General features: G+C 58.2%; 1 protein-coding gene across 6 annotated transcripts in view; it reads right to left on the bottom strand.

The window, feature by feature from the left end:
- Positions 1-9,556: 9,556 nt before the first annotated feature.
- The window catches only part of TBKBP1 (TBK1 binding protein 1), a 17,704-nt gene continuing 15,025 nt past the window's right edge, over positions 9,557-12,235 (bottom strand). For all 6 annotated transcript variants that reach the window (XM_005861925.2, XM_014536183.1, XM_014536184.1 and 3 more), the window contains one exon: positions 9,557-11,114. In XM_005861925.2, the coding sequence (XP_005861987.1) occupies positions 11,089-11,114 (26 nt within the window). In that variant the 3' untranslated portion in view covers positions 9,557-11,088. The remainder of the gene's footprint in view (positions 11,115-12,235) is intronic.

Below are 12,235 nucleotides of genomic sequence, written 5' to 3'. Positions count from 1 at the left end.
GCATTTATTTGCAGGGCAAGCTCATTCCTTCCTTTGAAATGTTAAAAATCAATAAAAAATGTCAATTTCTCTAAAGGATGCCTTTCCCTCGCTTTACATAACATTGAGGTGAGGGGATTGGACCTTCTCCCTTGGCACTGGCTACCCCTGATGCACATGGAGGAGGAGGCGGGAAAAGGAGCCAAGAGTATTTAATATCAAGAAGAAGAAGAGAGAGGCCATGGCCGGGTAGCTCAGCTGGTTAGAGCATCGTCCCGATACACCATGGTTTCAGGTTCGATCCCAGTCAGGGCACAGGAATCAACCAATGAACGCACGAACACGTGGGACGACAAACTGACGTTCTCTCTTGCTCTCTCAATCAATAAAAAAAAAAAAAACTTTAAAAAAGAAAAAAGGAAGCCTCTCTTACCCACCCCACCTGCACCCCAAACGCAGGATCACCCGAGTTCTCTCTCCCTGACTCTGAGAAGGATGGAGAGATAGGCCCCGGCAAACTCCAGACGACACTGGCCTGGGGGTGGGAGCTGAGGGGCCTGGGCACTGTCACTCACAGCCTGGCTTCTTCCATCCGCACCACCCATGCCTGAAAGACCAGATGGGAACTTGGCCCAGAGAGGGGAGGGGACTGTCTCCAGGTCACACAGCCCTCGGGGAGGAAGGTGGGGGGATTCCAAAGGAGGATTCTGGTCCCAGGCCCAGGTACCAACTGTGCCCTGTCCCACCCTCAGCACCAGCTCAGCTCTTGGCTCCCTTGGGAACTGGAGCTTGAAGAGGCAGATTGAAAGGAGACAGACTTGGGGGACCCAGGGGACCTTATCCTCAGCCCCTCTCCACTCCAAGCTGTTGGGTGAGGCAGCCCTAGAATAATGTCGCCCCCACTTTGTGACCCCCCAACCCCTGGGCCCACAGACATGTGCTAACACAGCGCCAGCAGCCCTGCCATCTGGGAGCTCAGCCACCAGCAAAAGCTTCCAAAAGAAGCCCCTTGTCCATCTCTGCCTCTGCCTGTGCTGAAAATTTGGGGGGCCAACAGGAGGGGCTTTCAACTCCCTTAGTCATCCTAGGAAGCCAAGCTGAGTAGCAGTGACTGATATTCACCCGACCACAAGCCAATCTGTGGTTTCAGTTGTTTTCGGAAGGAGCAGCAAAGCAGGGCAGGAGGCCCTGAGCCAAGGAGTGGGACCCCAGCCCCTGCCCGGGCCACTCAGCTGGGCTCTGGAAGGACTCTGCCGGGACGCAGGAGCGCCCCGGACTGCCCCCCTCACAGACTCGCACTGGAAAGATCTGTGACAACCAGGAACACCTCTCCCCATCCCCTCCATGTCCCCATGGCGACATTCCTGGTTAGGCTGGCTGCTTCCTGGATCCAGGTGAACTCTTTGTTTCATTTCCTTTTCCTCTCCTTTCTCTTCCTCCTTCCATCCCTTATCTTCCTTCCTTCCCTTCTTCCTTCCTTCTTTCCCTTCCTTCCCTTCTTCCTTCCTTCTTTCCTTCTTTCCTTCTTCCCTCCCTCCCCACCCTTTACTTCTTATATGATAGGAATAATTCAGGAGCCACAACATAGAGAACAGAGGCTGCTGGAAAGGTCCCCAAATGTACACGGCCCGCCAGGCCCCAAACTCAAACCTACAGGCGCCCAGGCCCAGCCTCCAGCTCCTTCGGCTGTGGCACCCACTGCCCGCCAATCCCCAGACCACATCTGTTCACCCCCCTCATGATCTGGGGGGCAGAGCAGGATTAGCAATAAGGGCCACTTCTCACAGGGCAGATTTTAGAAGAATCTCAGAAATACAGAAAGCCAACATGTCAGAGCTGGGAAGGAACTTAAAACTGCCTGGTCCCATCCCTTAATTTTTTTCAAACTGACGAACGGAAGCTCTGAGAAGTGATGCAATGCCCTTAGACTCTAAGGCTTAGAGTATGGATAGACGAGGTCCTCACGCTCAGCGGGCTCTAACCATCTCCCCTCACTGTCTCCACACCACACGAGGAGCGAATTCTCTCCCCTTTGTGATTTTTTAAGTGTTTTTTTTAAGTACATATATTTTTATTGATTTTAGAGAGGAAGGGAGAGGGAGAGAGATAGAAACATCAATGATGAGAATTATTGATCAGCTGCCTCCTGCACCCCCCCCCCTCCACTGGGAACTGACCAGCAACCTGGGCATGTGCCCTTGACTGGAATCAAACCCGAGACCCTTCAGTCCACAGGCTGACGCTCTACCCACTGAGCCAAACCAGCCAGGGCCCCTTTGTGATTTTCAATGTTGACCAGACTCCTTGTCCCGATGACCAGGGAGAAGAAGGAAGTCACCAGAGACAGGCCAGACGCAAGGAGGCAGATCCATTAATGGCTGGACACAGAGAGGTTTAGCATTTCCCGGAACAAGTGGCATTCCTTGACCTCTTCCTCCGGGAAGCCTGCCTGAATTAGCGATGGGCCTCACCCTCCATACCTGGTGGCCATAGCCATGGCAAGAGAGAAAGGGAGGAGCCAGGGTAAGAGACATGCCCGAGTACCCGCCACAGCGCACAGCCCTGAGGGACAGGGGAGGAGGAGGAGAAGTGAGCGGGGCAGGAAATGGGGTTTAGACAGGATTGGGGAGTACGAGAAGCTAGGGAAAAAGGGGCACCCCATGGGGAAAAAAGCTGCCCAAATGAGTCACCGCTGCCCAGGTGCAGCCCTCCTGGGGGCTGCCCATCTGCGTTTAAGGTTGATCATGTGATTTTTACAAAAGATAATGGAGCCGTGGGCTGGAGCTGACCACGTGCGTCTTCTCCCAATGGTCAGCGCCGTCACAGCGGCAACCTGAATGCGAGAGCCCGCTGTTCAGCGTTTGCCGGCACACTGCTGGGTAAGGGGCCAGCTTCAAAGCCAGGAGTGACGCCTGCGTGTGCATGTGGGACTGCACACATGTGCACTGCTCCTGGGGTCTGCAGGGAGTCACGTGTGAATGCACAGCAGTGTGTGCCTGTGTTCCTGTGGCACCTGGGACATACCCCCGTGGCACTGTGCTCCTGGCCGTGTGAGACTGTGTGTGTGTGTGTGTGTACACCACGTGTGTCGGGAGAGTGTGTTACTGCAGGTGGGTGTCACTGGGAGCCTGGTGAGAAAGGGTGAGTGTGTGTGTGTGTGTGTGAGTGTGTGTGTATGTGTGTGAGAGTGTGAGTGTGTAAGTGTGTGTGAGTGTGTGAGAGTGTGTGTGTGTGTGAGTGTGTGTGAGTGTGAGTGTGTGTGTGAGTGTGTGTGTAACTGGGACTGTCCATATGCTTTATGTACCTGGAGCTAAGAGTGCATAAAGAGGAGGGCAGTGGGAAGAGACCCACATGTGCCCAGGTGGGGGACTAGGGCTGTGCCTGAGACCAGAGACACCCAAATCCCCGAGCTCTGAAGACTCAGAAGGGTGGTCGCTGAGACCCTCTGCACCAAGTCCCACTCAGTCCCTCTTCTGTCCTCAGGCTTAACCACTGGCCAGTCCAGGAGGGAATGGGATACTAAGGCAGGCAAGGGGCTCTCTATCGCCCAGTAAGTTCTCTGTGAGCTGGGCACACCAGAAAGGCCAGCACCAGGGGGCACTGTCCTCTTCCCTGCCCCTCACCCATGCTGCTGGGTGAGCTATCTCCCTCACACCATCTCCTGATCCTCCCCCTCACCTCCTATCCACAGTTTGCTTTTGCTGTCTAGCAGGGAGGGTGGGGTGCAGGAGAGTTCACCCTCAAGGCCAAGGGCCCCAGGATGGGGGAGGGACATGATCGTCATTCAATCAGCCCCATCCACCTCCTCACCTGTGGGCTGAAAGCCTGGCTGGGCTTTCCTCTGAAGCAGAGGGCTCTGGCCAAAGAACACGGGCTCGCTGTATCCCCTGTCCCCCTTCTGGCCACCGTCCGGTTCTTTGCCTCAGGAAACGTGGCTCTACAACCCGCCCCCCCCTTCCTGCCAAGAAGTCCTGCAGGCCTCTTGCTCCAGGCACATGGGGAAGCAGCTGTGGCTTCCCTGGCCCTTCTACGGTCTATAGGCCAGAAGAGGAAAAGCATGAAGGCAGGACTTGGGAGAGGGCTGAGACGAGACTGGCTTTCTCACCTGTGGTCATCAACTCAAATCCCTTCCCCAGGGTCTGGCTTGGGGACATGTCTTCTGAGGCCTGAACCCTCCCGCTCCCTCGAGCTTTCAGGTGCCCACCACCTGCAGCGGGGCACTCTGCTCAGCTCTCTGCCTCGGGCCTGCACTGCCCCAATGCCGGCCTGAACTCCCCAGCCTGGGAGGGAGGGTCTACGGCGGAAACATCCAGGGAAGCAGCTGCCTGGGTTCAGCTCAGACGCGCGCCCCAGCGTCTTCACCTGAAGTTCTTCCTAAAGTCGAACCTCGTGTCCCTTTGACTGTGGCCTTCCCAGCCCCTCCCCAGCCAGAAGCTGGGCCTCTTCCCATCTCAGCCAACCCTGCTCCTTCAGGTGGAGCTGGACTCCAGCAGAAAGAGAGGCAAGTTCCAAAAGCGAAAACAAAAGCTTCCACTCATCCCCAGAGCTCTTCTACCCGCCCTGTCCTCCCTGCCCCCAGCCACCACAGAAACCCTCAGGGCATTGGAGCCTTCGTCCCCAAATGAGTCAGGGCCCCTCCGAGGGGTTCAGCGGGGGCACAGGAATTTCCCTTCATGCCAAGCAAGGGCTCGACTTCTTACTGACCTCTGTCCAACCCCCGTGGCCCAAAGGGGTAAGATCAAGATCGGCTTCCCCAAGGGGAGGGGTGGAACCTCCTGTGAGCCAACCACCTCGCCCTGGACGCACCTTCTGCCCTGGCTTCTTTTAACACCAAATACGCCCCCCCCCCAAAGGTTGATGCTAAAGGGGAATCCATGCAGAGTGCCTGGGATGGAGTTGGGGGCAAGGAGTGCTCCCGCCCGCTGAGGTGTGCCTGGTGCCCGCCTCACCCCGTGCCCCCCAGGACACTCCACACTTTTATTCCACGGAAGTAATGGAAACAGGAGCTTCTCCCCAGGTCTGAGGCCCCAGAGGGCCCTCAAGGGGGTGCCAAGAGGCCAGCTGCGAGTTTCCTTCTTTCTCCTCTTGTGCTCAGGAGAGCGAGACTTTCCCAATGGGGAGGCAGTGCTGTGGCGGGAGAGGCGCCAGGGAAGATGCTGCCAGGCAGAGTGGAAGCAGCAGGTGGTCCGGCTGACCCCGTGGAAGCGGCATGCTCCCCTCACCCTGCACCCTGCACCCTGCACTGCATATATTCTCTCTCTCCAAAATAGCATCTCTGGAGGGGGGAAGTGGAGGAAGTTCTCAGCTCATCATTCGCTCCTTCCCACGGTGTGTTCACAGCCCTCTGGCTGTCTCTCTCGACCTGGTTTCCCTGCCAGGCCCTTCTGCTCTGCCTCCACCCTCACCACGGTGATCCGCCAGGTCCCAAGACCCTCTGGCAGAGAGCGAGCCTCCCTCTCTCGACCCTCCATGCCTGCCGTCTCCGACCTCCCAGCCGTGGTTGAGCCGTCATCATTCCCTACTCTCTTTGGTACAGAAGTAAATCCATCGCACATAAATGAGCACCAAATGTGCTGGGGGGTCTATGTGGTGGTCACTGGGGCGGGGGACACCTGGGCCCTACCTCGGAGTGAAGCTGCACCAGAGCCTCTAACGGAGCTGGGAGTCCCCTCTCCTTCCCACCCCATCCGAGGGCCGAGGGCCGAGGGCCCAGGGCCCACACTGGACCCAGGTTGGTAGGTGCAGTTAGGGCCCCGCCTGGGAAATGCCCAATTGGACGGTGGAGCAGGACACAGTGCTGGGGTCCCACATCCTGCCTAGGAGAGGGGCCCCAGGGACGGGGTTCTCCGGAGAAGGGTGTGTGGAGTCGGCTCTGAAGAGGGAAAGGGGCAGCACTGGGGTGTCTGGGGCTTAGGGATGTGGGAGGCCGAGATGGGGTGTCTGCCCAATCTGAGGAGGGAGGAGCCACAGTGGGTGCATTTCCCCTGCCAGGAGGCAGCTGTGGGGCTACAAAAGGCTTAACCTCCTGACCCCAGCACCGTGTGAGTGTTGGAGGCAAGGAAAGACAGTCTCAAAGCCCCCCCCCCCACCCCAGGGAACCACCTCCCCCTTTGTTATTTCTGGCTCCATTTACTTGGTCAAGAAGGGTGTCAGTGGTAATGCAAATGAGGAGGTGTCGGAGGTGCTGGCCGACACCCATCCTGTCCCCCTCCCAGGCCCTCCCCCAGTGCCCACACTCACACAGTCGACTGGAACATCTGCGAGGCACGCCTGGTGCCCTTGCCCGTGGCTGAGTTGGCATGGAGGGTGGGTGTAGCTGCCGGTTCTCAGGGTTTCTGCTTCTGCCACAAGAACAGGGGCTGACACCAGAAGGACCAAGAGGGCCTCCAGCTGATGCCCAGGTCCTCCCCTACCCCGTCCCCTCCTGCTCTCCGCCCTGCCAGGCCTCCCGGGGGCACTGATATCTAGACAGTCAATGCCCCACACAGGGCCTTCTCGCCCAGGCTGCCCATTGAAGGACACACACTGGAGCTTTCTCCCAGTACCTGCCCGGCCCCCGCAGTACCTGTGAGTTCTCTAGAGGCACTCGGGCAGCCAGGGGGCACCGCTCTGAGTGCCAGGCATTTCCCTATCGTTAACACGGAGAAGTCAGGGAAGGGCAGGGAGAGGGGCAGGTGCTAGAGGATCTCACACCACATGCTCTCCTCCCATTATCTGGCCTCTGCCCCAGACACCTCAGCCACCGCTTCCCAGGCAGGACCCCTTGCCCTTGGTGTCACTCCTATGTGTGACCTCAGTTCTTCCTGCGCTAGCCAGAGTTGCTCTGTTCTTGTCCTTGCTGAGAGAGAAATGGGACCGGGGGGTGGGGGGCGCTGTTCCGTTCCCCCTACCCTTTAGAGATGTCACTGTGTGAACCCTCCACCCCCTCTGTTCTTCTTCATTAGTCCTAATCAGCGGGGTGAGGCGTTTCTCATTAACACGCTGACTCACCCACACGCCTCTCCCTTTTGTTAGCTATCAGCTTCTCTCCCGACAGACACACACCACCACCACCACCACCACCCCTTCTGAAAGGAGTGTTGCTCCTCTCAGCTGATTCCCTGACACAGGGACCAGGAGTGGGGCAGGGGTCTCCATGGTAGCTCTGGCTGAGGAAATCCTGGGGGGACAGGGGCAGGGCTGTAGGGTCCCCAAAGATGAGGCAAAGTGTTTGAAGGTGAGGCTAAGGGCAGAGGGGCTGGAGCTGGAGCAAATATGTTGGGTGCTGACCTTACTTGGGTGCTTGGAGACAAACCATGGGTGACCTGGTCTCTGTGAAGTCCCCCCACCCTCCAACCCACCCCTCACGGTGGGTCTGTGCTGGTGGGAGTAAGCGGGTGCCCCCCCTCCACCCCAGGTGTATCTGCCTCAGCAGGGGTCTTCCAGCCACTCTGCTCTGCTCCTGTGAAGGTTGTCCCATCCTCTTACCTTTCCAGGAGCCTGGAGATCGAGACCCTTTCACTCCCACACTCAGACCTTAGTGCCCCCCACATGACTCCTAGAGAAACGAGGAGCCAGCGTCCTTATATCTGAGGACATCCTGCTTGGGAAGGGAGGGGTGTGTTGGCAGGACTCCTCAGCCCCTCTTCCAGCCCCCAACCCCACAGCCTCTCCTTCGGTGGGGGAGGGGGGCATTCAATGGAAGGCTGTGGTCTGGAGGACCTCGGCTGGGGCATATTTCCCCACCTTCCCTCCCAGCCCCCAGCAGCTTTCTGCCCTGCACCTGAGCCCTTTCCCAGGTCCTCAGAAATCCAGGAGACCAGCTGCCAGAATCTGCACCTTCTGTCCTCACGCTCTCTCACCCGATGACGGGGCGGAATGGCCAGGTTGCAGGAAACCCTAGGTTCCCTCCTGTGCCGAGCCGGCACGGCCATGGGTGAACCTGAGGTAGGCAGTGAAGGATGGAGAAGACAGACAAGAGAAGAAAGCTGGGGCTACGTGGGACGCTGCTTCTCTGATGGAGAGATAGTGCCACGGCCTGCAAGCCGAATCTTTATTTTATAGCAGATTCTACGCGGCAAAGTGAGGGCGTGGTCAAGATGTTTACCACAGACAAGAGAAGAAAGCTGGGGCTACGTGGGACGCTGCTTCTAGCCGAGTCTTTATTTTATAGCAGATTCCACCCGGCAAAGTGAGGGCGTGGTCAAGATGTTTACCACGTGCTCATGGGTTTCCAATCTACTCAATTACATGCACCTGACCAAGCTTTGTTTACTTGCTGCACCTCCCGCAGCCCATATCACTCAGCCACGTGGGACCACAGGTTCGAACCATAAGATCAAGCTTACAGCCATAGCCTTTGGATATAATTGTGCTGGGACTTGCACGTGGCTTTGCCAGGAGAGGACCGTGCCCTCTCATTAGTCCGAGGCTTGAACCTGTCCAAACGCTGTAGCCGCTCTCCACACCCTCCCAATCTTCAGATGTGCCCCTGCCAGCAGCTCATTCCAGCTCATCCTTTGCCTCCTTTCTCAATGGCCAGGATTTCTCTCTGCCTAATGCTCCTGTGCCACCCCTAATTCATCCTTGGGAGCACACGGGCCTCGAAGGCTTTCACAGACAGTAAATTCTTCCAAAGACCCAAACAGGACCCAGACCCCAAACCTGGGCACGGGAGTTGAGATGGGGGAGTAGCAAGGGGCACTGAGCCTCCATGTGCCAGAAGTTCCAGAACCTTCTCTCCCACCACTTGTGAAGCCATGCTCCATAGGGATCACTGTTCTCACCTCTCCTGTCACTCAGCACGTGAGTGCAGATGAAGTCAAGGCTTCAAGGCTGGATGAGCTTTTGGAGGAGCAAACGGGGCTGGGCAGTCCCCTGGGGATCTGGACCTTGACACTAAATGGGGAAGATTGTTCGCCCTGGGTCTAGAGCTGAACCTCGGGCCTTCAATTAGCAATTGCCCCCACCTCTTGTTTTTAAGGGTGAAAGGATCACGTGGAAATGAAAGGCACCCCGAGCTGATGCATAAGAACCTCAGGCCCTTTGTGCAAACAAAAGGCGGCCCTGGTGGGGGCAGGAGTCGAGGGTTCGTGACCCGGCTCTGACCTCCCGGGCGGTGTGACTTCTGAAGCAGCTCTCAGCCTGGAGCCCAGCCCTGCCCCTGCTCTCAGAGTCATGAGGACATGGAACACGGATGTTCTTCCTCTTTGAGGCCCCAGGTTCCTGGAAGGCAGAAACCATTTGATGAAGTAGCTGCTACTAATACATGAGCCCTCAGGGCGGGCTGCAGACCTCCACCTGCCAGACCTTCGGGGCAGGGAAATTCAAGAGTCCCCGACGACACCTGCTCAGGGCTGGGGTGGCTGCTCTGTCACCAAGACACCCTCTGCTACCCCAGATCTGTCCTCAATAAACTCATCACAAGTCACCTACGGCCACTCGCATGCGTACGCCTCCAGAACCACCCTGAGACGTGGGTGCCCTCTGCATCCCCTACCTGCCCAATGACCACTCTCCATGGTGGTGTATCTGTGAGATACTGTTTCCAAGACCTCTGGGTCCCTCCCCACCCCTGCCATGGAGGCACAGGCTGAGCGCAGATGGAACAGGTAAGTTTTATTTGGACTTTCAACTTGTTCAGAGGGCTCGGGGGCCCCCACCTCCCCTCTGCATCCCCCGTCCCCACTTCCCCTCCCTGGAGGAACACTCAAGGTACAATGCCATCTCTGGAGTCCTTGGCCCCTTTCCCGCCTGACACACCCCTTCACTCCCCCACGCTGAGGGGAAGGGGAGACGTGTGAGGAGGGAGGGGCCTGGAAGAGTTGGATCAGAATGGTACATGCACTGACAGTAGCGTCCGCTGCCACGGGCCTGGGGCTGAGGCCCAGGTGAGGCTGGCAGCGGGGGGTGGGTTCATCGTGGGTGGCAGGCTCTTGCTGTAGGAAGCTCCCCACCTCAGCCCCGGGACCCCCTGGCCTCCTGCTTACCCGTCCTTCTGAGGGTACGACTCTGAGGTAGATTTCACAGAGGGAATGTGGGTCACTGGGGTGTGGGAAAGGGGTTAGCTCTTTTGAATTTGATCTCCACAGCACCCTGGGCCCATCCTCGGGTTCTGGCTTGGGAGGCAGGGCTGATGACACCCACCCAGCTAACAGAGCCTGGGTCACACACGGGATCCTGGGCACCTGTGGTGCCAGGGCTCGAGTGGGGTGAGAGGGGAGGGGAGCAACTGTCATAAGCATCCGTGCCTCAGTGCTGGGGGCTCCAGGGGGAGCGCACGGGCCTCGAAGGCTGGCACAGACAGTCCCCTGGCCTGAGGGTCATGGGGCAGGGACCCCTGGCCCATAGGGCAGCCTCTTTAGGCTGGATCCTTCCAGTCCTTCAGGGTCCTCCCTCTCCTCTCCCACCCTCCCTGTTCCCCAGGGTAGGCAGAGGGGGAAGAACAGGACTGGCCTGCAGAGAGTGGCAAGAATCAAAGTGTCTCCTTCCCCCAATAGGGGCCCAGGCCACAAGCCCTGAGCTGGCCATGGGATGGAGGAACTGGCGTCAGTGCGCAGGGCAGGCTCTGGAACCCCACTCAGGCTGTTTTCCTCAGGCAGAGCACAACCTGAGAAAGATGCATGTCTGGGGAGGGGCTGAGGGAGCTCCTGGAGTCCTTTGATACCCTCCCTCTCCCCCAGGCCCAACCACTAGCCTTCTCCTGGGATCCAACTGTGTTTGAGAACAGAAAGGCAGAGGGAGAGGCTGGGTAGGGTCCCCCCTCCCTGTCCCAGCCCAGGTCCCCATCTCCCCTTGGAAGCCAGGGAGCTGGGGAGAGCCTTGACCGACCTCCTGGGAAGAGCCAGGGCCGAGTGGTGCCTGGACCAGGGAAGATGGCACACACGTTGACTCGGTAGCTAGTGGAGGTATCTGGGGGTCGCGAGGGGCAGGGGCCCCCCACAAGATTCATGCAGCATTCAAAGTGAGTGAGTGCTTGGGGGTGATGGGAGAGGGCAGGGAAACAGCCAGTGGGTGGGGGTGGCACCCTAGATCTTGCTGTTCTCCAGGTGGGAGTCAATGTGTTTGATGAGGGCGTCGTCCGGATACCCGACGGGGAAACCCAGCTGGCAGAGGGGGCAGCTGCGGACGTCAGAGCCCACTGTCTCCATCAGCAGCTGCGGGGAGAGAGGGAAGTCACTTGCGATCCCCAACCCTCCCCCGTGCTCCCCGCATCCCAGCCTGCCCTTTCCCTGGGACCCAGGGCAGGGAGGACTGCCGCCCGCAGAAGGGTTCTGGGCACCGTCTGTCCAGTGCCAACCCTCTCCTCCCCGTCCCTGCCCACCTTCCACCAGTTCAGCATCCACTCCCCACCCCGGGGCCTAGGGTCACAGGAGGTGTGTGTGAGGAGGTGTGCATGCTCAGTCTGCCAGGACATCTGCCAGGGCCAGACCCAGACGTGCCCCCGGAGTGACTAAGACACCGCTGCCAGATAACTCGAAGCACTGAAGAATCCCAGGCAACGTATAACCCAAAAATAATTTTCTGTTTGGCTTTGGAATGTATTTGGGTCCTTCGAGGTGACAGGAGTTGAATCTGACATTCAGGAAACTCATTATTTCAGTGAAACGATGGAGCCCTAAGAGAGGCTGTCTTCTAAGACAGGTCTTAAAGGGGCTCTGAGGCCCTACGGCGGGAAGCGGGTGCGCAGGCCTGTCCCCGCGTCAGCCGGGACCCTCGGGGTCAGCGTGGCCTCCGTCGCCCACGAAAGAGCAGGTGCTCACTACTGAGTGTCCCCCTCAGGTCCTGTGCAGGGGGCTGCGGGCTATAGCCTCCCTCCCGGGAACCCGCTAAGGCAGCGGTTCTCAACCTGTGGGTCGCGACCCCTTTGGCGGTCGAACGACCCTTTCCCAGGGGTCGCCTGAGACCATCCTGCATATCAGATATTTACATTACGCTTCATAACGGCAGCAACATTACAGTTATGCAGTAGCAACGAAAATAATTTTATGGTTGGGTCACAACATGAGGAACTGTATTGAAAGGGCCAGAAGGTTGAGAACCACTGCAATGGAATCAGATAATGGAATCATAACGGAATCACTGCCCTCACTATGCAGATGAGAAAACTCAGGGTCTGCGGGGGTGGGTCCCTTGTCCAGACCCCACAGCGACCAGGCGGCGGAGTCTGGAATCAGAACCAATCAGAACCGGGGCTGTCGTTGTGCGGGCCACGCCCTGCACCCGGGCCCAGAACAAGTTTCAGCGGCGCAGCAGGACCTCGCTCCCGGGGCCCAGG

The sequence above is a fragment of the Myotis brandtii genome, unplaced genomic scaffold (assembly GCF_000412655.1).
Source record: "Myotis brandtii unplaced genomic scaffold, ASM41265v1 scaffold157, whole genome shotgun sequence".
NCBI lineage: Eukaryota > Metazoa > Chordata > Mammalia > Chiroptera > Vespertilionidae > Myotis > Myotis brandtii.
The sequence above is the reverse complement of the archived record's forward strand: the minus strand, read 5'-3'. Positions and strand labels throughout refer to the sequence as shown.